The 25,390-nt window shown below is 41.2% G+C and overlaps 1 protein-coding gene across 5 annotated transcripts in view; it reads right to left on the bottom strand.

Annotated features, from left to right (window-relative positions):
• Positions 1-25,390, bottom strand: part of MTHFS (methenyltetrahydrofolate synthetase) — a 209,714-nt gene that overhangs the window by 151,920 nt on the left and 32,404 nt on the right. For 3 of the 5 annotated variants that reach the window (XM_008539715.2, XM_008539716.2, XM_070572939.1), the window contains exon 3: positions 8,594-13,492. The exons of the other annotated variants lie outside the window; for them this stretch is intronic. In XM_008539715.2, coding sequence (XP_008537937.1) covers positions 13,260-13,492 — 233 coding nt within the window. In that variant the 3' untranslated portion in view covers positions 8,594-13,259. Of the gene's footprint in view, positions 1-8,593; positions 13,493-25,390 lie in introns of those variants that run through there. 5 annotated transcript variants of the gene reach the window in all.

The following is a 25,390-nucleotide window of genomic DNA, read 5'->3' as shown; positions in this document are numbered from 1 at the left end:
GAGGAAAGATGGCAGGGACGGATTGAAAATTCCTGACCACCTCCAGGAGACAGGCACCGTTTGAGGCACTTTTAAAGATTTGCTCTGATTCTAAAAGTGGGCCCAAGGCTATACCATTTATCCAACTTACTGTATTCCAGGGACTGTAGTAAATGCTTTATCCATTATTTCTTTTAACATTTACCACAAGTCTATGGGTAGATATTATTATCATTCCCCTTTTATAAAGAGGCACAGAGAAGTTAAGTAACTTATACAAGGTCACAAAGCTAATAAGTGGGGGAGCCAGGATTTGAAGCCACAAAGCTTGATTTTAGAGTTTATACCTGTAACTCCTATTTTCTTTGGCCTCTACCTAACTACCCTGTCCCCACTCAGCCACCAATTCACACACACTTACCCCACAGGCAGAAAGATGGCTTCTTTAACATCTCCCCTTCTAGACTGTTTTTGATGGTAGAGGAGCTTGATAGAGCAAAAGTGGCACAGGGCCAGGAACTGGAAAACCTGGGTTACAGTCCTATCTCTGCCACCCCATTCTGTGGTTTTATAAAAGTTCCCTCCCTCCTGTGGTAATCAATTTTGTCATCAGGAAAATAGGGATAATAATACCTATCTTAGGATGTTGGCAAGGATTAAACGCCCTTGAAAGCCCATCACTACTCCAAAAGGTGGGCTCCAGGCTGTGGCTGACATGGGAGGGGATGAGTTTAGGTTCTACTGTACTTGGAAAAACCTGGCCACTTTGTCTACAGGGTGCATGGTGCGGCTCACGAGAGCTGTGAGGCTCAGTCTGCAGCAGGCCCCTGGGCTGCTAGCCTGCAGTGTACCGCAGTGTTCATTTCCGCCTGCCCAAGGTGAGCTTGCCCTCACTGTCCACCATCCACACAGCCGACGATTCCCGCATTATTAAATGACTCGCCTGGCTGTACTTGTTTTCTAAAATAGCATGAACAGCCATGCAGTTATCTATAGGTTTTTCAATAAACTTGGAAATCTTATCATCTCATTTTCTGAAATTTCCCTCCTGGTGGCTGATATTGATGGGATTTTTTAAAACTATTATCTAAGCTTTAAAAAAAGACTGATGGATTAGATGGTAGAAATAAAGGCCTTTACAGATGATAAAATACAGGCAGGACTAGTTCTGGGCAAAACTTCAAGCGAATAAAATGAAATATGGAACCCTTCCTCTCTTCTTTTGTCAGCTTCTCTCTCACTCTGGGTGGGCTACACCCACCTTCACCCCTGCATCCTCAAGGATTTTCTAGAGTATTCAGAAATCCTTTATGGTCCCTTGACCCTTAGCAGAACATTCCCATTGTGCTGCTTTCTACTGGGGCTCTCACAATCATGTGACAGAGACGCCTCCTTTGCAAATAGGCTTATCCCCCTGGGATTCACAGTGCAGGAGGCATGAGGAAGAAGAGAGGGGAAAGGTGAGAGAAACAGGGGAGAGGAGTTGGAGGGAGAGAAAGAAAGAAGGATAGAGAGAAGGAAAAGGAAGTAGAGCAAAGGGGGAAAATGGAGGAGGGCATAGGGAGAGGTAGGGGAAGAGACAGAAGGAGAGGGAATGGGGGCGTCTAGTGGTTGGACTATCTGCAGAGAGACTGAAAAGCAAGAAATTTAACCACTTGGTAGATGATGGAAAGGCTCATAAGGAAACCAAGAGAAAATCCAGATTTGGGGGAAGTGGTCAGAGTTCAACAGAACAGAGTAGCTAGCTGAAGACAGGCTGAGTTTTGGGTAACCAGAGAGAAGTAAACCTAAAGAGCCTTCCTGAGCCGACAGAGAAGGCCCAGCTGGCCCAGTCCCTAGTTGGAGCTGATTTCTGCAGACCTGACAAGAGGGGCTGAGCTAAAGTGGCTGCCCTTACCTGGCCCAGGGCTCCCCAGTGGGAAGCCTGGTGAAACCACTACGGTAGCCTCTTCGGCCTTATGATAACAGCCTGGCCTGACAACCACGCATAGTCCCTGAAGGGGAGACCAAGACCCAGCTCCACAGGAAGGAAGCTCTCTCCCCAGCCTTCCCATCTTAGGCCAGGTGACAGCCTCTTCAAATCTGCCACACATCCACTGAAGCCTTTGTGGACTTAGGTACTTGAGAGAACTCAAGCAATCAGGCCCAAACTGAGCTGGTGGGCTCAGGAGAGCTCACTGGGAGGTTTCAGGAAGAGAGCCAGGAGTGCTCGGCTTCTCTGGCACTCTAAATCAAGATGGAGGTGCAGGGCAGTGAAAAGATCGTGGGCTTTAAAATCAGAGAAGACTTCACTCAAATCCTGAGTCACTACTTACTTGGAATATGACCTTGGCCTCAGTTTCATTTACAATGAAATGGGCATAGTGATACCTCATAGACTTGTAAAAAACTGAACATGCTAATATATGTAAATATACAGAAAGTAGCTGTTCGGCACTTCCATTTCCCTGGGTTCATGTGCTCATGTGGAAGGACTTCAGCCAGAGCAACACTTCTGTCCTCTTTCCCCTCCTCCCCTCACTGACTGGTGAGTTTTATAGAAGGAACTGGGAATGCTAGATTCATCCTTCCTTGGTTTCTTTCTTTTGGATCTGAACCTCCCCTAGAAAAAGTACTCTCTGCCACGGGCTGAGCTCCTGCTCCTGCCAGGGAGGCCTGCGCATGTCTGGCTGGTTGTGTTCATGACTGGCTGGAGGAGGAGTACATCTAATGCAGGAGTCAAGCATTAGGCATCTGTACATCTGAGCCACAACCTCCAACCCATTATTAACAAAGCTGATACTTGACGCACTCTCCATCTGAACCCTGGGTCTGTCTCTCAGGTGGTTCTGAACTAAGAGGAGGAGGAGGGTAACGTTTGGTGGCTCCTGGTACACAGAAAGTACTCCTTCAAAGCCTGCTACATACTCATTCCCCAGAGACAGGGTCCTTCCACCAAAACTAGCCGAACTTCTGTTGAGTCTCGACCTACCTGAAGGGACACTGATTCTCCTATATGAAGCAAACAAAGCAAGCAAGAACCATCAGCAAACCAGTTTTCCACTCCAGTTATGCATCCTGATGAGCCTTGGAGAAAATATCTAGGGTTTTATTTCCACTGCCTCTGCGCCAGGGTGTGGATGCCATCCTGTTCTTTGGCAATGTGGCAATGTGAGCCACAGCATCCTCTGCTTAGAGCTCCAGTCCTCAGCCAGCACATTCAATTTCTTCCTCCAAGAAAACTTCACATACTATGATCCAGAAAACATCTTTGTTTCTCCTTTTTGTCCACTACTCCAGGTAGTTCTGCTGGAGCTGGAATCACAGTGCCCTGCTTCCTGACTTGAAATGAGCCCATCAGATGCTCCCTTCCAGGAATTTGAATACTGAGCAGAGATGCCCTGGCAGCACCCTAAAGGATTTACAAGTTTCTGACACTAAGATCCCCAGGGTTGCCCTGTTTTCCGTCCTTCCCAAGGGACTATATTTACTACTTTCTTCAATTCTGTGAACTCCCAGTATCCTTCTGTGGTAGGTCAGGTTCCTCAGGAAACAGTGAGCTAGAGATTCATGTGCAGAAAGTTTATTGAGGTGTGCTCTCAGGAACATGCTTTTAGGGGAGGGAAATAAACAGGATGGGCAGAGAGAGAATTGGAACTGAAATGCAGTTGTGCATTGCACACAGGTCTCAGCCAGTCCCATGGGAGATGTGGCTGGGATGGCCCTTCAGAGGTGGCCTGTCTTGAAACCAGGGGATCAGGCCTTTGTAACTCCACAATGACCAGGCATTGGGTGTAGGCTGCCACCAAAAAGGGGCCGTAACCTTGGGAAAGATGACTCCCTTCAGCCAAGGGCAATTCCAGGGGAGGGCCTCAGCTCTGAGCTGCCAGCAGCCAACATCCTAGCAGCTGGAGGAAAACATGCCTCAGTCCAAAAGGGGGATCAGGTGGCACATCACAGCACCCACTGCTGCTTCCAATATAGTTTTTTTCTTAAGTTCAGTCTTTGCTTGAAGCAAAGAACCACAGCTGATGTACTCAGACACAAAGTAATCTCAGACAACAGACTTTGATTTACCTCCCTGCTTTTGGAAAGCCTTCTTCAACAACATCTAAATCAAGGTCTATTTGTCCACCATACATCACCCCCATTCAAAAACCAGAGCAAGAACAAGAACTCATATCAACAGGAATGCCATGCTAACCACTGTGGAGTACTGCTTTGGCAATCAGTCTGTGCCTCTTAGATTCCATTTACAATAACCATGTGTAAAAGGATGTTAGATGGAACTTTCTCCTTTTGTCTGGAGTTTTTGCAGTCACCAAAGCAGGCACAATAGATGACAGATACCCCACATTCTAAAAAGAAGTGACAGACATGATGATTTAGCATGGGTCCCCTGAAAAGCAGACCCTACGACAAGGAATTGCATGCAGAAAAGTGTACTTCAAGAAGCGACCCAAGAAACAGGAGTGGAGGACTGGGAAGAGGGAAATGGAGGAGGGAAAGCTAATCCAAGGGGAAATTATAGGGCTGATCACAACCATGGGCACTGAGGTTCAATGCTACTAGCTTGGTGATCCTCTGAGGAGCAATGTAGAATACACCTCAGAATTGTCTTCCCAAAGGTTGAAAGAGGAGAGAACCTAGCTATTGGCTCCTGAGCTGAACTGGTCGAGCGCTGCCCCTTGGGGTGTTAATACCCTCGTACTTCCAGGTTTGCAAACACACCAGATGACTGAGAGGGTTCTTGCAAGGGTCTTACCCAGACATGACCTTCCAGGGTGGAAAGTCTCGCAGATGAGGAGAGATGTTGCCTTCACCTGCATGCAGCCAGTGTGCCATAGGAATGGCTGGAGGAAAAGAGTAGTCTGAGAGGATGTAGGTGCAGCACAGGAGGTGTCCAACACATGCATCCATGCAGGATTTACCAACAGATACCCAACATGGTTCTTCAACTAGCCACCATCATCATTCATCTCCAGGCTGCTTTAGAAAAGACAAGAGATTGAAGTAAGGAAATTTGTAGGTATGGAGAATACTGCATCATTTTCCTTCCTTCTCTAAGATTCAGGAGGACAAAAGCTGAGCAGAGGCTGTCAGGGGTCAGCTGGAGGGTCATACAGTGCATACAGTCCCAGCAGAGGCTCTTTCAAAAAACCCACAAAGCACCTCTATGAAAAACAGCCAGTGTCTGGGCATTTGGCATGTAGAAGGTACTGATGCTCACGTTACAGCACCAACTCAGGCCAGCTTTGCCCTTTTCCTTAATTATAGAATTTGCCAGAAGAAAGGATGTGGGGCAAGGAAAGTGAAATACACCAAGACCTCTTCCCAATTCCAACCTGGGAGACAAGGGGGCAAGGAAGAAAGAAACAAGCATAGAGTTGGATGACAGAGTGAAATTTTGATGTAAGATTGATACTGAACTTTTTGAAAATGTAAGTTTTTATATCTGAAAGGTGGCCAAAAAACTAGAGAATCTGCCCAATACATATTCCTGAACAGGAAGGGGAGATCCAAAATATCTAAAGAAAAAGAATAGTGCTATTTCCTGATTGTTCTTACCTAGGTTTCAGAGTCATAACTGAAAATGAATGCAGCCTCTGTTCCTCACCAGATGTTAGCACCTGGTAAACCAGAAAACATATGGGCCCAGAGGACACATCTGGGACTCGCTGTATCCCTGCAGAATGCTCCTGGCTTAAGGGCCTATCCCTCTTCTACCCTATGTAGTTTTGGTATCAGAGGTCAGTTCCACCAGGTGAAACCTATTGCACCTGCAGACAACTGGATATGATTTTAATGGCTGGCAAGAAGGGAATTCCAATTTAAGCTGAACTGCCCCATGTCTGTCTCTGATATTTGCATATTCCCATATTAGCTTTATTTCTGTATGTCAGATTTTAGATCCCTATAGAAGTGTTCCTATAACTTTAGCATGCATAAGAACCCTCTGGGGTATTTGTTTAAAATGCAAATTTCCAGTTCCCTACCCCCAGAGAGTCTGATTTAGTAGGTGGTCCATAGAAACAGCTTGAAAAATAGTGCTCTAGGAAACAGTGCTTTCCAAGAGAACTTTCTGTGATAACGGAAATGTTTTACCTCTGGGCTATCCAATTCAGCAAGCACTTAAAGTGTTAACTATTGTGACCAAGCAGGTGAATTTTAAATTTTATTTAATTTTAATCAATTTAAATTTAAATAGTCACATGAGACTAGGGCTATCACATTGGACAACATAGCTTAGAATGTTGCTACTCAAAGTGCGCAGCAAAGCAACAGCATCAGCAGCATCATCACCTGGAATTTTGTTAGAAATGCAGAATTGTCAGGTCCCACTCTAGACCAGAATCAGAATCTAGAATCAGAATCTGGATTCTAAAAAGATCCCCAGGTGATCTGTATGTTGATACTCACTTTCCAGAACATTTTAGTGCCTCATTAAGATCTCCTATTCCTGAACCACCCACTAATCTGTTAACCCACCTCTCTAGTTATAGACTAATTCTAACACTGAATTGTATAATCTAGTTCTTCCCTAGAATACTGAATTCTGATAGAAATAGCATTATTGGTCTGGAAGGAATAAGAGGATGTGTGTGTGTGTGTGTGTGTGTGTGTGTCTTGAGAGAAAGAAACAGAAATATAAAGGGAGGTTGTAGCCAAGTTGGAAAGGGTCCTATATGGAAGCTAAGGGTTTGCACCTTATTCTTCGGGCAACACAGAACCATCAAAAGCTGTTATGCAAGCAAGTGACATAAGTAATAGTTTATGACAATAATGCAAAGAAGTATAGCAGATGGTCTAGAGAAGATGGCCACGCAGATAACTCATCTCCATGGTCCTTTGGTTCTTATATTAAGTATAATTACAGGGAGTAGCACTTGCTATCTTATCTTATCCTAAGATTGGAGGAATAAGAAAAATTTAGGACTTACAGCAATGTATCTATTCTATAGCATCAACATCCACAAGTATCCCAACCCAGATCTTCAGAATAATATAGTATTCTTTATCTCTAACCTTGGGAGGAAATAACAAACACTTTTTGCATGTAAATCCTGAAGATATTCTCTCTCAGCGATAAACAAAATGTTCACCATTTACAGTAGTGAAATCTTTGGGATCTGACTCGCCATTGAAACAGCTGTTTGCTTTGAAAGTATACTTTTAAAATATATCATTTAAAGACTAAAAGTACAAACAAGATATTCACAGGACACATGACAATCAAAACAATGAAACACAATGGATTTTCCTTCAGATGTCTTGTTCATTGGTATTCATGTGGTCTGTTGTCACAACAAGCCACAAATATCAAAGCGAAAAACAGCTACAACTGGTGGTAGGAAGAGGGATAAAATACAAAGAGGAGAAATGGGAGATTTAAAAAGTTTTTCTAGTCTTTCATGTAGCCCAGAAATCCTTTGATGTACCTAAAGGGTGGATCCTGGTTAGCTAGAGGAAATCTGAAAGGAAAAGTGCTAAAAGAAAGGGATCTGTTATTTCCTAGGTGATAGGGTTCTTTAAGCTACGTAAAGAAGTTATTCCTTCTATTCAAATATTGTGGGCAACATAACAGACCCAACCAGAGCACTCAGACATAAGACTAGGAAACTAGAGACTGGTTGGGACACGGGCGACCAGAAAGATGAAGGGACCACAGGGAGGCCAGCACCAGCAAGAGGCTGGACACATATACATGGTCTGTAGGAGCCAAAGGAGAGGAGGTGTTGATGAAGTCAGTGGCCCTGCAGCTCAGGCACAGTCTCTTAGTGAAGGGACCAGTGAACCTAACCCTCTACCCATCCAGCTAGGACTACAAGTCCTTAGAGCAGTGGTTTCCAAACAGGTAACACACCCCAGGGAGAAGGCAAGGTGATACACTGGGGTTTGGGAAGAAGAAACTAAAATCTCTATTTATATTTACTTTTTATCTTTAAAAGATAAGAAATTAAGTCTTGCTAAAAGTTAAAATAAAGATTGACACCGCCCCTTACTCCATCTGCACATCAGAAGGTCCCATGACAGGTCAGTACGAACCTGTGCTGGGGCAAAATAGCTGTTGGATAATGTGGGAGAGTGTGTTTAGCTGCTTTCAGCATATTGAGACGTACTGTGGTTTTTATACATTTCGAGGCACATGGATTTACCTATTATACTATGTAGTTTTTACTAAACCAACCCCCCAAAATGGATAAGTGGCTTAAAAAGATTCTTGCAAAGAAACAGCCAAGCAAAGATAATTCTAATAATACAAGCACAAGTGAGCAACAATAGCTGATACTTTTGTTCCTGGTAACAGCTATTCATCAGCCATAAAACAAGGAAAATACAGTAAGATTTGCCAAGAACGAGCATAAAAAATTTGAAGTTATCACAAAAATATTTTGAAGTAGGGATATGTGCTCACCATGATTAATGATGAATCTTGCTCTTCACATGCACAATGAAAAGTGTGAAGCCTTCACAATCAGCAGAAGCTACAGATCCAGAAGATGAAGACAAACCTCCATAATGTTATCAGTAATATTTAATATCATAAAATACTAACTCTAATATATCTTAAATGTTTACTAAATATAATCATAAATGCTTATAAGTCTTTAATAGCAAAAAACCAAAAGCAGTATACCATTTAGAAAACATTTATTCTTCCTGCCATGGAAATATGCATGATATACTTGTGAAACAATTTAGGGAAAAAAATGTGATGCATCTTTTTGGTGAGGAAGTACCACCAGATAACATGTAGAAAACACTGACAAAAATCTCAAGAAATAAGTACAGGAATAAATTTTTCAGGGTAGGAGGTTGGATAAAAGGACAGATGTTTCCAACATGTTCCAGTTTACAGTATCACTACAACAAGAAAGATATTAGAGATATTAAAGTAGTGGAGGAGATATATACTTCAAAATTAATTGACTTTAAAAAAAAGTTGTTTTTGGACAAACTATTTAATTCTAACCCCTAATGGAATGGAAATTGACTGGAATTTTTTAAAAGGGGGAGGAGGGTGGATTCCATGCTAAAGGACTCAGCAATAATATCGTTACATAATTTACAGACAAGAAATGCACCACATGCTGAGGGTAGCACTGAACTTTAAAAAATTAAAACCTTTAAGATATAGAAGAATATTTACAGTATTTTATAATATGATAGGATGTATCCATGAGAAACATTTTGATCCACCTAAATTTCTCTGATTATGTCAAGATAAAACACTTTTTAAAAAGCCATTAAGTTTATAGGTGAGTTTTGCACATATTTTTCACACAAAGGTGAGTGTCCAAATTTTCTGACCTTTCTGAGATTATAAATAGCCACCAGCAAATTGCTACCTAAGCAAGTATTTCCAAAAACAAATATACTTAATTTGTATCTTTAGGGTAAAAGTCATGTTTCCTCAGTAAGACAGAAAGGAACTTCTTTCAGAAAGAGACTTGTGATGTGCAGAGAGCAGACTGAAAATGGTTATTTGGAAATGTTTTCATCACTATATGATTATGCTGCCAAAAACTACACAGGACACCTATAAACACTTTCATATCTGCACAACTAAAATACTTGAAAGCAGAATTTTTCTAACTTGGTTTCTCTTTCAAGGAGTTTAATAAGGTTTGAACCCATTTGTTAACAAAGTAACTGTGTAACATCTTCCGATTAATGTGCAAGAATGAATGATTCACATCAAGAAAACGGATATTTACTAGCCTGATTTCAATTTTAAAAACTTTACAAAATTGGTAGATAGAATTGAAAACTTTAGTAAATGTAGTACTGCTTTCATTTGGATCTGCTTATCTCTAGAAGGTAGCTTTTTCAGCTATAATTATAAGCCCTTAAAAGCAAATATTGAAATAAACTTGAATTAGAATCAGACTTTTGAATCATTCAAAAGAGGTTAAAGCAAGGTTTTCAAAAACAATACCTTTTAAAAAATCTCCATCACATTGCTTTCTCCTTTGAAAATTAAGTAGATTATAAATTATAGAAAACATATTCTGGCTCTCTAGGGCTGCAGGATACATAATGTCCTGTACCTGAGGCCAACGCTGCCAGGATGCTCGGGGGAAGTGGCTCTGTTCTCATCTTTCAATAAAACTGTTGGTCTAACTCAAAAAAAGAAAAGAAAATACATTGTTTCAATTACCTCATCCTTTTCCTTTTTGTGTATATTTTCAAATGTGTATAAGATATTATTATTTAGAAAGAAGTTTACTTATTTTTAAAGATATAAACAAACATCTATTTGGGGTGGGTGCTCACAGGGATTAGAGACTTCCCTTAAAGGGCAGAGGGACTGTGACTGCCTGGGCAAAGGCGGGAAGATGACCACAAAGATGCAAAGAAGGAAAGCATCAACAAGGCCAGGTAGCACAGATAATGCAACACACACATACGGACTGGCCAAGGAAGGCAATGCAACTGCAGTAATGGAACACCTATTCTAGAATAATCCAATCCTGAGACAATGCTGAAAGGACACAGAATCTCAGCAGCAAATAGCAACCAACATATAAACCAGCAAGTGCAAAACACAGGGCAACAAGCACACTGGTTCATTCCTTCATTAAGAACTTAGTGGCTATTTATTTTGTTCTAGGGACTCTGGTAGATAACGGAGTAAACCATAAATTTGGCAGAGACTTTGCCTTTGAGGAGGTCACAGCCAAGTGGAAGAAATAAGCAGGTAAACATATGAATAAATTGCAATGTGATTAACTCAATCTCAATGATCTCTGAAAGAAAAAAGAACAGGGACCAGGAACTGAGCTTCTACATCAAGCCACCCATGCCTAGACATATTTATTGATCTCCGAGTAGGACTTTGTGATTAAATGTGCACTGTTCTTATTGATATCTGTTAGATGGACTAGAACTTCACATAGTTTACTTTCTACACAGTTCTTTAGAATAGGCAGCAATCATTGACATATCTTGGGGCTCCGATATATTTCCAATTCCCCAATACTAAGAATTGTTTCTGTTCAGATCTAGTTGCCATTTCTCGTCTACCTGAATAATCCCCTCACTTGAGACCCTCATGATGCTGGCTGGCTTCCTGGGGTCAAGGCCTTGTCCTCAGCCTCTGCTTATGACCCAATTAGAGTTACAGTATCATCATCACCTGCATCATTAGGGCTTTATCTCCTTTTCCAATACCCTCTGCACAATGACCACTGCTCACTACTGGTCATTAGGAAATGGCCTTCTTTCCAGGTGAGAGACCTTGTAGCCCTCTGACTTTCTTCAGTCTCAGCACCCTGGGTCTTCTTGCCAGTTGACTGTATTCTGTCTGCACTTGAGGAGCTGGGGAGTGATTTTTAAATGCTCTCCTTTGGTAAAATAACAGATCGGTTTCAATGGTGCTTCAGTTTCCCAACCTGCAGCAGCTCAGGAATTCTCCTGTTTAACCATTTCAGACCAAGAGTCATGCCAGCTATACCAACATTCACCTTAACCTTATGGTTGAAGTAACCCTTAACAACATTTCTAACCTGTACAGTCATACAATTTTATAACTTGCAGACATCCTGTTTCCCTGCCATTTCTCACTGCTCATATTATATTGTGAAAGTTTAATTTTAGCACGAGTGACATTTTTTAAGTGTTTTTGCTTTTGTGCATAAAACATCAAATCATATGCTATTATCCAAAGAATTTGGATTTGTGCTTCAAAGAAACACTTCTGAATGTATTCAATTAACTCATTCAAAAAAAATTTCAAACACCCACTCTATGTCTCGGTGTCTACTAAGCGTTAGAAATATAAAAATTATCCCTGCTCTTTGGGAGCTCACAGTCTGGTGAAGGCGACAGACATGATAATCAATAATTGATATGCAGGACCATATAACAAAGAGGACAATGGCCAGGGCTATTCAAACAAGTGAAGGAACACTGACTCTGCTTGGCAACGGAGAGGAAGACTTTACAGAAGACACGGCACTGGAGCGGAGTCTTGAAGGATAAACAGGAGTTTTCCAGATGAACAAGAGAGGAGACGGCATTGCAATCAGAGGAAAAAGCATGCTTACAAGGTGCAAAGAGCAGAAGCAGCCCGCAATGCTCAAGAAACTATGCGTACGCTTGTATAAGTGGTGCAGAAGAATACGGGAGTGGGGAGAGAAGAGGCCAGAAAAAGACAGATGGCAGACCTCGCTTAAGGGACTTTACACAAGAGAAGGCATGTCACCATTACCCAGGAGGCTCTGAACAGCTACTGAAAGATTCCAATCAGGGTGCTTTACAATCAGCTTCATGTTTTATAAGACCACTTTGACTGTAGTTTGAGAAGTTAATTGGAGAGGTCCAGACTGAGGGCAGGGAAGCCAGGGATGAGGCTCTTGCCCAGTTCAGCTTAGAAATGCTAAGATCCTTGGTAAAAGGAATGACAGGAAGACGGAGAGGAGAGAACAGAGGTAAGAGGTTTTTCAGAGGTAAAATCAACAGGACCTGGTGACAGGCTAGACATGGGGTTTGAGCGAGAGAGCAGCATCGAGGAAGACTCCTGCATATCTGGTTATAACTAAATCTTCCCCCACAAAATTACCACTCTCTAGCTGTGATGCCATCTGCCAACTTTCAGCCCAAAGCAGATTTCATTTCCAAAGCAGAAACCACAAATAAACAAAAATAATTTCTAACTTACAGGAAAGCAGATCTCAAACTCATAAGTAACTGACATACAGAACAGCAGAGATGGGAACCAAACACTGGAATTGAAGTATTTAAATCATAAAAACATTTCAGTCAATTAACCACCAAAAGCTATAAAGTGTCAGACATAAAATTTCAGGGTGAGTAAACGAAGTCATGATGAAGTGGTATAACATTCTTGGGGAACTATGTACGCAAAGCAAACACCAACAAATCAACTAATAATTGCTGAGTCTTCACACACTTGCCAGAGACTGAACAGGCATATGACAGGACTTAATGAAATAGTGTCCAAATCCGATAAGTTTACCTTCTCTCACACTCCGAGTTAGAGCCCAGTTCTTCATAAATATTTAACTTAAATTTCAAAACAGAAAGATCAACTTGTCACGTTAATACCAGGAAGTTAACATGAAAATCATATAGTGATTGCCTCCATTTTAATTAATGTTCTACTATTTACACTTCTATTGATTTTTAAAGATAGTTTTATGTTAGGTATTTTATAATTATATTAAAAACAATGCAGTCCATATTCACATTAGAGAGCAATTTCAACTAATTTTTGACAACGGAAAATACACATTTTCCATACAAAACACTGATTATTTGGCTGCAGTCATCAGGACTTAAGATGCTGAAGAGTCTTCATAAAGGACTTCATCCACCTTCATGTCATTTTCGTCCACTGGGACCTGGACACAAATTTGTTCTTTGAAAGCCAAGGCCAGGGTGTAGGGCTTCACTTCCTGGTGCTGCAGACAGCGCTTCAGGTAGGTGTCATAGTAGCCCTTGCCCCTCCCCAACCGGTTGCCATGCTTATCAAACCCAAGACCTGGCATGAGGATGAGATCAAGTCCCCCTGCAGAAAAAAGGAAGAAATTTACAAGGGTTAATGGTTTCTGAAAGAGACTGATGAGTCTGGGATCTGGTTTCTGTTTTTTAATAACATCTATTCTTTCTCTGATTTCTAAAGAAATACATGATCACTCTAGAAAATCCAAAAAGCATGGAGTCTGACAAAGAAAGAAATAAAAATGACTCAGGAACCCAGTAAGTCCATCATCTACCCTTCCATATCTATGTACAAAAATGCCAGATGCCCAGACCACCTCCACACCTAGTTAAAGAGAATCTCCAGGGACTGGGCCTAGGAACTTCTTTTTTTCTTTCTTTCTTTTTCTAAGCATCAAGGTGATTCTGCATACCTGCCAGGTTGGGAAGCCAATGTCACAGGATAATGGCAATTGGAGGAGTAGGAGAGGGTCAGAAAGCAGCCAGAAAGAATGAAGCTGTTCTCAAAGCCAGCAAGGAGGAAGAGGGCTAGCTGTCAAGAGAACCAATCTACCCTCATTATTTTCTCTCCTACTGGAGAGGCAAGACCAGGTTGTCAGGTTTCCCCAGATTCATGTGAGAGCAACCTTTGACCTACTCAGGGACTTTCCAGAGGTACAAGACAGGGCCCCATAAATGATCCTCTTGCTGGAACCCTCCCAGGGAACACAGGGACCAGAACTGGCCATGGCATCATCAAGACAAAGCAGGCTGCTGGAGCTCAAGGTGGAAGGCAGGGTCGTGGAAGCAATAAAAACCTGACCACAGTGAAAGGTGTAGGGGGAGTCCTATGAAGGCAATGAAGGCCATGAGGTAGAGGATCTCCATGGATTTTGTGAGGCCTAGGGAATGGTCCTCCAGCCCCCGGCAGGGAACATGGCGAACCAGCACTACTCAAGAGCCACATATATGTCCAGCCTAGGTGTGTCCTGTGACCTTCTCATCCTGGGCTTTGGCTGTCCTAGGGACTTCTGGGTGACCAACAGTTTAGCCATGGACTAACCAAACCTACAGATTAGCCATGGACTTCCAGGATTTCTAGCAAGGCTATACCAAGGTTGGAAGCCATACATTCTCCAGAACACAGTGTTCAGAGAAGAGGTGTTCAGATTGCCAACTAGGCTGACCCCCACTAGCAGCAGCTATTCTGACTACCTGCAGAATTGAAAGGTGAACTCACCCTCTTTCTGGCTCCCATCACACACTTGTCAACCCATACTTGCTGAAATCCAGCAGAGTATGTCTCAGATTACAGTCATGACCTTCTCACATAAATCTGCTTGTTTATTCCAATCCCAACTTGCTAAACAGCCCTGATCACTGACCTTTACCCTTCCTCCCTGTCCCAGTCCTGCTCATCTTTCTCTCTTGGGATTAACAGTGGCTTGTCCATGTAGACTTTGCTCCCTCCATGTCCTCTTTCTCTTGCCAGAGCACACTCAGGCTTACAGTTCAGCTCTGTCTTCTGTACCCAGAACATACATGCACACATCCACATGTGTGTGCGCACACACACACCCAAACACACACACACACATCTTCTTCTAGGCTTCATGCCCCTTTACAGTGTGGCAAGGTGTTGTGTAAAGTCCTCTGGGATACAGAGTCCCTGCCCTTCAGAAAATGGAGTTCAGTTAACACAAATATGCACACGTGTAATATCCACTGCAGTCTCTGCCAATTGCTCAAAAGCAATACAGACAGGAAGTACCGGAGACTTCAGCAGAGGGAGAGCCATTCTGGCTGGGTGGTCAGGGAAGGATCCATAGGGAACTTTGACTCGACCTAGGTTTTTAAGAATGTGTCAGAGTTGAGTGTGAGTATCTTTCAGAAACCAAGGGAAGGGGGCAGGAACAGAGTGATGAGAAGGAAACAGGGCCGAAGAATCAGGATGAGGAGTAGCAGAAGACATGAGTGCAGAGTTTGTCAGGTAGGGGTATGGAGATTTAGAATTAAATGCAAAGAGACCCCCACAACTCAGTAACAAAAAAACAAACAACCCAGTTAAAAAGTAGAAGAAGAACTTGAATAGATATTTCTCCAGAGAAGACATAAAAATGGCCAAGAAGCACATGAAAAAAACATTCAACATCACTAATCATCAGAAAAATGCAAATCAACACCTCAGTGAGATATCATCTCATACCTACTGGGATGTTCATTATAAAAAAAACAAAAAACAAAAACAGAAAATAATAAATGTTAGTGAGGATGTGGAGAAATCAGAACCTTTATGCATTGTTGCTGGGAATAAGGTGCATCTGCTATGGAAAACAGTATGGAAGTTCTTCAAAAAAACTAAAAATAGAACTACCATATGAGCCAGCAATCCCACTTCTTGGTATTTATCCAAAAGAATTGAAATTGGAGTCTTAAAAAGATACATGCACACCCAGGTTCACTGCAGCATTATTCACAATAGCCAAGAGGTCCGAACAACCTAAACGTCTATCAAGGGATGAATTAATTTTAAAAATGTGGTATATACAACAGAATATTATTCATCCAAGAGAAAGAAGGAAATTTTGTTACATGCTACAACATGGAATAACCTTGAGGACATCAGTTTAAGTGAAATAAGCCAATTGCAGAAGCACAAGACTGCACGATTCTTCTTATACGAGGTATCTAAAGTAGCCAAACTCACAGGAGCAGAAAGTAGAATGAAGGTTGCCAGAGGCTATGGGGAGGAGGAAATGGGAAGTTGCTATTCAATGGGATAAGTTTCAGTCATGCAAGATGAAAAAGTTCTAGAGATCTGCTATACAACATTGTGCTTATAGTTAACAATACTGTACTATACACTAAAAATTTGTTAAGAGCATAGATCTCATGTTACATGCTGTTTACCGCAATTTTTTTAAAAAGGCAAAAATACCAAAAGGAAAGCCAGGAGAATAGTCAGAATTTCCACCAGAGCCAACACACAAGAAAGGGAAGGTAGAACTTCAGAGCATCCACCTGTAGGCAGCTGGTAGAAGAGAATGAAGAAAGGAAAAACGTAAGAAAATAACATTCTCAAATCCCTCAAGATAGAATTCATCTTGCTCCCTCTATTCTTGTTACTCCCTGTACTTTGATTGTAGCTCTCATTAAAGTCCACCTTGTACTATAGCCAACTGCATATGTCTCTGTCTGCCCCCCAGACAGAAAATTTCCTTGAGGGCCATAATGTTTTCCAAGTCATCCTTCATGCTTGAATTTTAATAGAATTCTAGGCCAAAGAAACCCTGAAAGACGAGTATATTATCTGCAGAATGATCAATTCCAGCATGATATCCCTTGCCTTAATAACTCCATGGTATATGGGTTTGGATCAGGGAGGCAATACTATGGGACAAGAAAATGATAAAACTGTTACCTCACACAGCTGCTTGTTCAAAATGAGCTCTACCACTGTTAGGCAAGAAAGAGAATGGCTTTGGGATTCTCAGGTGATGAAAGGATGTGAAATGGCCCTTCGCAGGCAGGAGTCTTAACATTCTATTTGGTGGGTTGGGCCCCCTACCGACAGGATTGGCACTGCTGCTCCCTTAAACCATAGGGTCACTTGTTGCCCCTGGCTCAGGTCTTCAGAATCCCCTTCCTGGTCTGCTTCTGCTATTTGGTGGATCCAAGTGTTTTCCTTGCTTGACTTCATCTATTTGTTGTCACCCCTGAAGTTCTTCCAGTGCCTTACCACCATCATCACATGTATACCCCTTCTCCTCCCTACATGCACACCTGGGGCTCTTCACACTTTCATAACACTGTGCTGGTTGCTTTATCTCAGCAAAGGTGAAGGATCCACAGGGCTTGAAAATCATGTACAGGCTCAACAAGTTCCCCTTGCCCAGGCGCGTCCCACCTGAGCCTTCCACACTAACAGAGGTAGACCTCAGACCCACCCTAACACACTTCAAGGTCAAAACTCAGTAGAGGGAACAAGAGACAAACTCTTGGTCCATGTACATGTTCTTTATAAGCCTCTATTTTTCAAATCACCAAAGGCCCATTAAAAGAAGACACTGACATTAGTACAACATGCAAGAAGAGTCAACCTGATTTTGTTTTCTCCTGTGTGCACTTGCTTCAGGGGCCCCTGCTAGCATACCATTTGACCAGCACAGTCAAAGAGCCCCCACTGCATCAGGATTGCAATCCATTGTTCAGAAAGAGTTCTCTAGAAGTCACAAGACTGGTCTGCAGAGTCATGGTTTGTTGGGTGTTTTTCCCCAGGTTTAGTTGGCTTTCTAATGTAATTCTGCACTCCCAAACTGCAAAGCTAACCTTCGGAAAGCTCACCCAGCATCACATACTGTATTTGCTCACCAACATCTTCTGTCTTTTCATGTGGTGCTGGTTCTGAAACACCAGTGCCCTCCGGAGGCAGTCTAGTGTGGTGATTAGGCACATGGGCCCTGAGGCTATTTCTTAGCTATGTAACCATGGGCAGCCTAACATCCTCTCTGTGCTTCAACCTTCTCATCTGTAAGATGAAGCTAAAAACACCCGCTTCACAAAGCTGGTCATGTAAATTAGATTATGTTTATAAGCTCCTCAGCACAGTGCTCAAATTATTCCATTTATGATTATTACATTTATTATGACAGCTTTTCTTTTTTTAATTAAGAAATGTCAGGCACTATTTCTTGAGCCAAGTAGCAGGGAAGATCTAGGAGCTTCTTCAGTGATTTTCAACTTCAAGTGATTTTTAACCAGAGCTTTTACAGCCTTGACTAAGAACTGGCTCTTACATGTTCTCTCAGCTCCACAATTGGAAGAAAACCAGAGGAGATGTTATAGAATAGGGGTTAGCAAACTTTTTCTGTAAAGAGCCAGAGAGTAAATCATCCAGTGTTTACAGGCCACAGGGTCTCTGTTACTACTTAACTTTGTTGTGTGGTATGAAAGCAGCCACAGATAAAACGTAAACGAATGGGTGTGGCTGTGTTCCAATAAAATTTTATTCACAAAAACAGGTGGTAGACCAGATTTGGCCCATGGGCTGCAGTGTGCTGATCCCTATTACAGGATATAAGGAAAGAGTTCCAAGAAGAGGGGAGCAGAAACAGTGTCAAAAGTTGGCAGAAAGGACAAGAAAGGTAAGGACAGGAAAATATCTATTAGATTTGGCAACAAGGGAATCACTGGGGTAAGGATCATTTAAGTGGGGAGATGAGGACAGACACTGAACTGCAGAATCTTCGTTAACCAAAAAAAGCTTAGGAGCTAGCCCTGAAAGAAAATGAGGAAAGAGGATTCTATAAATGCCTTTACTTATTCCTGAGACTAAAAGTACTACACCAGGCACTGAAGATTCAGTTCACCTTCACAAAACATCCTTTTAACTCTGGCCGAGGAGGCAGCAGCTGGACCACAGACACCTCTTAGGATGCTCTGAACTCAGACTCCCCATCCTGGGCTTTTCAGAATATAGTCTGTTCAGCCAGTAGACTATACTGCAGAGAAGGCTGAAAATAACGAGCACTGGAACCCAGGAATTATCTAGAGCTTTTTAACTCTACTTTCAACATGTGCTGTTCATAGACTTCTATTTCTTTCTCCTTCCTCTTCTAACTCAAATATTATGGCCATGTCTCCCACAAACTCCTCTTCAGGAATGTCATGACTGAATGCCTCCTTCTCCAATTATCCTGCCTGCGCTACTGCCAAAATGCTCATCTCCACTTGTTATTCTGAATGTGCCATTTCTCCTGCAAGTCCACCTGGTTATCCCACCTCCAGGCACTGTTGGTCCCAATCCATCCTAATATTCAGCTTTCATCATGACTCCTCCTTGCTCAAAAACTGTTGGTCAATCACAATCTCTTAAAGATAACATTCACCTTCCTTAACTGAGTATGCAGGACCCACTACCATCTCATCCCAATTATGTTTCCAATATTATTCCCACTAAATGCGGGCAACCTGAGTTAAACTGATGGATTCATTGTCCTATAGATCTGCCCCGTGACTTCTTGCCAGCAAGTCTTTGCTCCTGCTATGCTGTTCTCTATGTCTATAGGGTCCTTCTAACCTTTTTATTAATTTGTCTAATCATAAGAGTTGTAACATAACAAACCTCAGTTAAACTTCCACCTGGTCCTCCCTGCCCATGCAGTTCAGTACAACCAGCTCTTATCCTATACTGCAAGAATGCCCAGGGTCCATTCAGTAAGAGGAATCCTTTCCCCTATCTGCTGGGAACAGAGTTTTCATTTTTCCCCAGAGAGATGTTGAGCTCAGTTCCATTTACTATGAAAGGAAGAATGAGAGTAAAATATGGTCTCTTGACCATATTTATCTTAGCTTCCTGACTATATCCAACTAGTTACCTGTTCAGACCATCCCACAGGATATCTAACTCTTATCCAAAATCCAGCTTCCAGAATAGGAGAGGAGAGCACAGAAGCTAACCTGTGTTAAGTACCTATAATGTGTCAGGCACTATTCTATACCCTAGAGATAGAAATATGAACAAAATCAACTGGTCAGTACATCTACCTGGTGAGGCAGGAGGACAAGGATTATTATCCCAGTTTCACAAATGAAGAAACTGATGTGCAGTGCTCAGAAAGGTCAAATGACTCCTTGAGGGCATTCAGCTCATAAGAGATGAAGCAGAGGACTTGCTGCCCAGGTGCATAATGATTCAGCAGCACACACTGCTCCTACTGCTAAAAGGTACAAGGCGGATTAGGCAAAGAATGGAGGAAATATGGCAAGGGAAAGTGCCTTAGAGGCAGGAGAGCAAAGGAGCTGAGTGTGCAGGCTTCGAGAGAGGCTGCCTGGGTCTGAATCTCAGCACTGCCACTTATTAGCTATGAAACATCAGTCAAAATTGCCTTCACCTAAAATCTAAGATAGATAAGCATATTATGATGTAAAGAGTCTCTAAGCTATTAATAGCAAATGTCAACTTAATCAATTGCTGCACGCAGACTCCTTAGGCCATGTGACTGATTATAGAGAGACAGGCACTTCCATCAAACATGCTTCTAAAACGTGAAGAAGCTGATATCCTAACATAAAATACAGAACCAATAATTCATGATAACGTCTGTGGCAGAACTCTCAAAAATCAATACCATATACTTTGAACTCATTATGGTTGCCTTGGAAAGAACCCTTGAATCACTCTTCATAGTAAAACAGCACAGAGCATACAAGGTAATAAACACAACCATTTATTTATGTGATTACAATCATAAAATACATTCACCTTCTAATTATATTAAAAATTGGGTTTTTAAAAAACATATTTACCTGAAAATCCATAATCCTCTTAAGGAATATTCAATTAAACCACCTCACTTAGATGCTAATTTTTTAAATTACATTTTAAATATACCTTCACTCTTTCTGCTTTCTTTGGTCACAATGTATTTATTTTGGCCATTTGGGAATTTCCATGTAGAATCAAACACACTGTAGTAAAAATCACCTATTAAAGACACAATTATCACGTGATTGATCATTTCTGTGTTGTTATTATAAAATCCTTTCTTTTTACACAGGTCCTACGATTTGTGTCAAAATACTGGGACTGTATTTGTGGCAAGAGCTCTGGGGACAAGTACCTCACACCATGTAAGGTAGCCATTTCCCTAGTATCCCCAAGTATGACCGGTCACTCCACTAATCAGCTAATGAGGTGTTCAAGAATATAAGACAATCTCTGCATGCCTTATATTTGAAACCTAAGTGTTTATGAGTTCAAGGCTTTGATTCGACCCTGTGAACATTGACTGCGTTTACATCAAGAAGTAGGAGATGACAGGAATTTAGATTCTTCTAGGTAAAGCTGAAAGCAAAGAAATAAGAAACATGAATAGTATTTGTTGACTTAGCTGCTGAGGATCTCTCCAACAGCATCCTCCTCCTACCTAACCCAGAGACGGAGAAAAATATCAAGGACAACAGGACAGAAGTCAAGTTAAGATGGATTATAAAGACCAATCACCCTTCTACCTATAATACTGGTAAAACCTTATAAGGATATCTCAGGAAGGATCCAAAATAAACTGGCAATAGTGGTTGGCTCTGGAGAAAGGAACTGGGAAACAGGAGGAGTCGGATGAGAAAGATACCTTATACTTTCACTCCATCCTTTTGTACAGCTTAAATTTTTTACTATGTGTATATATACATATGTGTGTATATAATCAAAATATTTTTAACTCTTTTAAAATAACCTTCTAGAATTTCAAGGACAAGAGCCTTGGAGGCAGAACAGCATTGCAGTTCAGTGTGCAGGCCTCTAGAGAGACTGCTTGGGTTTGAATCCCACAACTATCATTTACAAGCTAAGAAACATTAATCAAGTTACTTACCCTCTTCTAAAACTCATTTTCTTCTCCTTAAGATGGAAATACTACTACTATGTACTTTAATAGAGTGACTAAAATAAACAAACGGAGGTATGCAAAATCTCTAGGAAGTGTCCAATCAATGCTAGCTGTTGTTACACTTAAGGGTATGAATAATACTTAGTCTCTTTCTGTTGACTCTGAAAGTTATTTCTTTTTGAGTAATCAAAAAAGTCCTAACATTAACAATCCAAAAGAGTTAAATCATGCAGATTTCCTATTAGCCCAAACTACCTGCAAGGGTGAGTGAGACTCTCTACTGTCACCTGCTATCAGCTAGAAACATGCAGGCCAGAGACCTCCATAAGAGACTGCTGGAGCCCTGAGCAGAGCAGGGAGCCACGATGACTCTCTGAAATATACAGTCTCGGAAATGGGCGTTATGGAAAGGAATCCCCTCTATGACAAATGGCCATTCCCTTTACAAAGGATCCTTTGAGGAGAATCTGTTTACAAACCAAGGAAAAGGGAGTCACTCTTTTACAACCCCTTTCAGCACTTAAAAGCCATAAGCTAGAAACTGTGCTAATGCACTTCACAGATACGACCTCATTTCATCTCCCCAACAGTCCTATGAGGTAGATATTATCATCCTCTTTTTTCAAATGGGAAAACCAAGGGTCAAAGAGATGATGTAATTTGCCCAAATTCATACAGCTAGTAATTCAAAGAGCTGGAATGTGAACTTTAATTTCCCAGCATCTGTGAAGTGTGGAAGCTCTTTGTTTCTTGACTGGAGAAGTAAAGCAGACAATGAACATGCTAGTCACCTGCCTTGGTCAGGGGATCAGTCAAACTGGACAAAACATTCTATCAGTCAGGTCAGGGCCACAGTGAGGGGCAGATGACACACTCAAACTGGGAAGTGAGAACAGTTTAATAATGGAATGATTCAAAGGGTAGGCAGGGCTGCAAGTAAGCAGTAGTGGTAGTGCAGTCCCTACAGCAGTAACTACTGGTGAGCCTGGACAATTCCCAGGCCTAAAGGGGCAAGGGGTCAGGGTGGGGAGGGCAAGGTTACTGACACCAAAAGAGCTGCAATTAGAGGGACTGGCTGACAGGAGTGTGGCTCTTGGTAGACGATGCACCGAGGGAGGGGGACAGCAGGGGAATAAAAACCCCAGCTTACTCTCCCGCATGCTTGTGTCTCCACTGGTGCCTATCATTGGCTGAAGAACCAGAAACCAGGGTGAGGGCACCTATTGATATAGTCCACACAGGTACACCTTCCCAGGTACCAAGCAAGTGGAAAAGGTGGATACTGAATCTGAAAGGGCCAAGTGAAGGGATCCAGCAAAAGATTTACATATGGCTATTATCAGTGGTTACCTCCAGGTTTGGGGATTTGGGCTTATTTTTTATTTCTCTTTTACTTCTTCTTTATAACTCTCTGTATGGCTTGAGTATATCTTATCTTTATAATCAGAACAAAGCTATTTTCCTTTAGAAAATTCATCTTTATGAATACTCAGAAAAATTTCCAGTCTTCTTTTGAAGATGAACTTCAAACATGTTAGTTATTTTCTTAAGTGTTTCCTATTATGTCATAAGGCTAGCATGGTATATAGAAAATACAGTCATCCCTTGGTTTCAGCGGGGGATTGGTTCCAGGATGCCCACGGATGCCAAAATCCACAGATGCTTAAAAGTCCCTTATATAAAATGGAGTAATATTTGCATATAACCTATAAACATACTCCTATACACTTTAAGTCATCTCTAGACTACTTATAATACCTAATAAATGTAAATGCTATGTAAACAGTTGTTATACTGTATTGTTTAGGGAATAATGACAAGAAAAAAAGTCTGTACACATGCAGTACAGACGCAACCATTCTAAGCCTTTCAATTCACAGTTGGTTGAATCTGTAGATGCAGACGCAGCAGATATTGAGGACTGACTTTAACTCTAAAATTGTAAGTCAGCAGGAAATTATAATTTGACTTACATTATTTTCTTAATTATCATCATCATCACCATCACTATAAACAACAACTACAACTGTCTCCTATATTAAAAATAGCAAGCTAGGTGCTAAAGACCAAAAAAAGCCATTAAGTAAGGGTCCCAACACCTTACTGTAGGGGTTGGCAACAACCTACAGCCTACAGGCCAAATCTGGCCTGTTGCCTGCTTCTGTAAATAAAGTTTCAATGGAACACAGCCACACTCTGCTTTCATACTAAAATAGCAAAGTTGAATCGTTGTAACAGATATTGTATGGCACACAAAGCCCCAAATATTTACTATATGGCCCTTTACAGAAAAAGTTTGATAAGGCCTGCTTTAGAGTATCTACTATAGGTTAAAAAAGAAAAAAAGAGAGAGAGAAAGAAACCATACTTCAGCTTATCCTATCTTAGCAGATATTGACCAAAATAAATCATATTGGAAAAAAAGAATTAAACTGTCGTTATTGCAGGTATGCAAAAATGCTTTGCAGAAAATAGGATCAGCAGCAGCAGCTTTACTCAAACGGTATTTTCTAAATGTTACATTTATTTTGGCTCTGAGTTTGTGATACTTTTGGTGTTGTTAATAAGCTGATAGACCTAAAAACGTTCAATAAAATTGAGAAGAAATTATAGAACTTCCTGAGATTTTTCACTAACCTTAGGCAATTTCTGGTTGTCTGATTTTCCTCATCTGTAAAATGGATGGATAGAATCCTTCAATTTCTCAGATTTCTTTAGATTCAAAGCTCAGTGATTCTGCGAATTTTAAGGTCAACTCCTGCGTATCTATGTCACATAATCAATGAGTAAGTTAGTCACAAAAAGGCCAATACTGTATGAGTCCACTTATATGATGTATCTAAAATAGCCAAATTCATGGAAATGGAAAGTAGAATGGTGGTTGCCAGAGGCTGGTGGGAGGAGGAAAAGGAGAGTTGTTTAATAGGTATAGAGTTTCAGTTTTGCAAGATGAAAAAGTTTTGGAGATCTATTTCACAATAATGTGAGTATACTTAACAATATTAACTACACAGTTAAAGATGGTTAAGATGGGAAATTTTATGTTATATGTTTTTCCCACAATAAAAAAAAGAATGAAAGAAAGAACGTTGGGGTAAATTTGGTTGAGTCTGGCAGGCAGCCCACGCTACAGCACAGGTTAATATGAGGTTATGCTCAAGAAAGAAAAGAAAAGCCTGGTTTACTCTTGAAAGCATTGAAGAACAATTTCTTCACATACAGAAATATACGGGTGCTTCCAGAGCTATTTCTATTTTTCTTACTTTTTAGAAGATAAGCTCTCAAACTTATTTTTCTAAATAATTATAGCACTGCATGATTCCCTAAGCCTTAAGAGCTTAGAAAAATGGAAATCTCCCTGGCTTCCATCATTTGTTTTACCAAAACATTAAACAAGCACCTGAAAGTCCTGCAAACTTTCTGGGTCAGTACATTAACTAAAATAAAATTACACAGCACGTTATATATCTTTTGCTTGTTCTCTTCTTATATGCTTAGGAGGACTGGAGCTTGGCTGATATGAGCCTTGTGCCATCTAGAACAAATTCTATTACTGTAAGCCTGAGATAAAGTAACCTATTATTTTCAAATAATAG

This window comes from Equus przewalskii, chromosome 1 (assembly GCF_037783145.1).
Source record: "Equus przewalskii isolate Varuska chromosome 1, EquPr2, whole genome shotgun sequence".
Classification (NCBI taxonomy): Eukaryota; Metazoa; Chordata; class Mammalia; order Perissodactyla; family Equidae; genus Equus; species Equus przewalskii.
The sequence above is the reverse complement of the archived record's forward strand: the minus strand, read 5'-3'. Positions and strand labels throughout refer to the sequence as shown.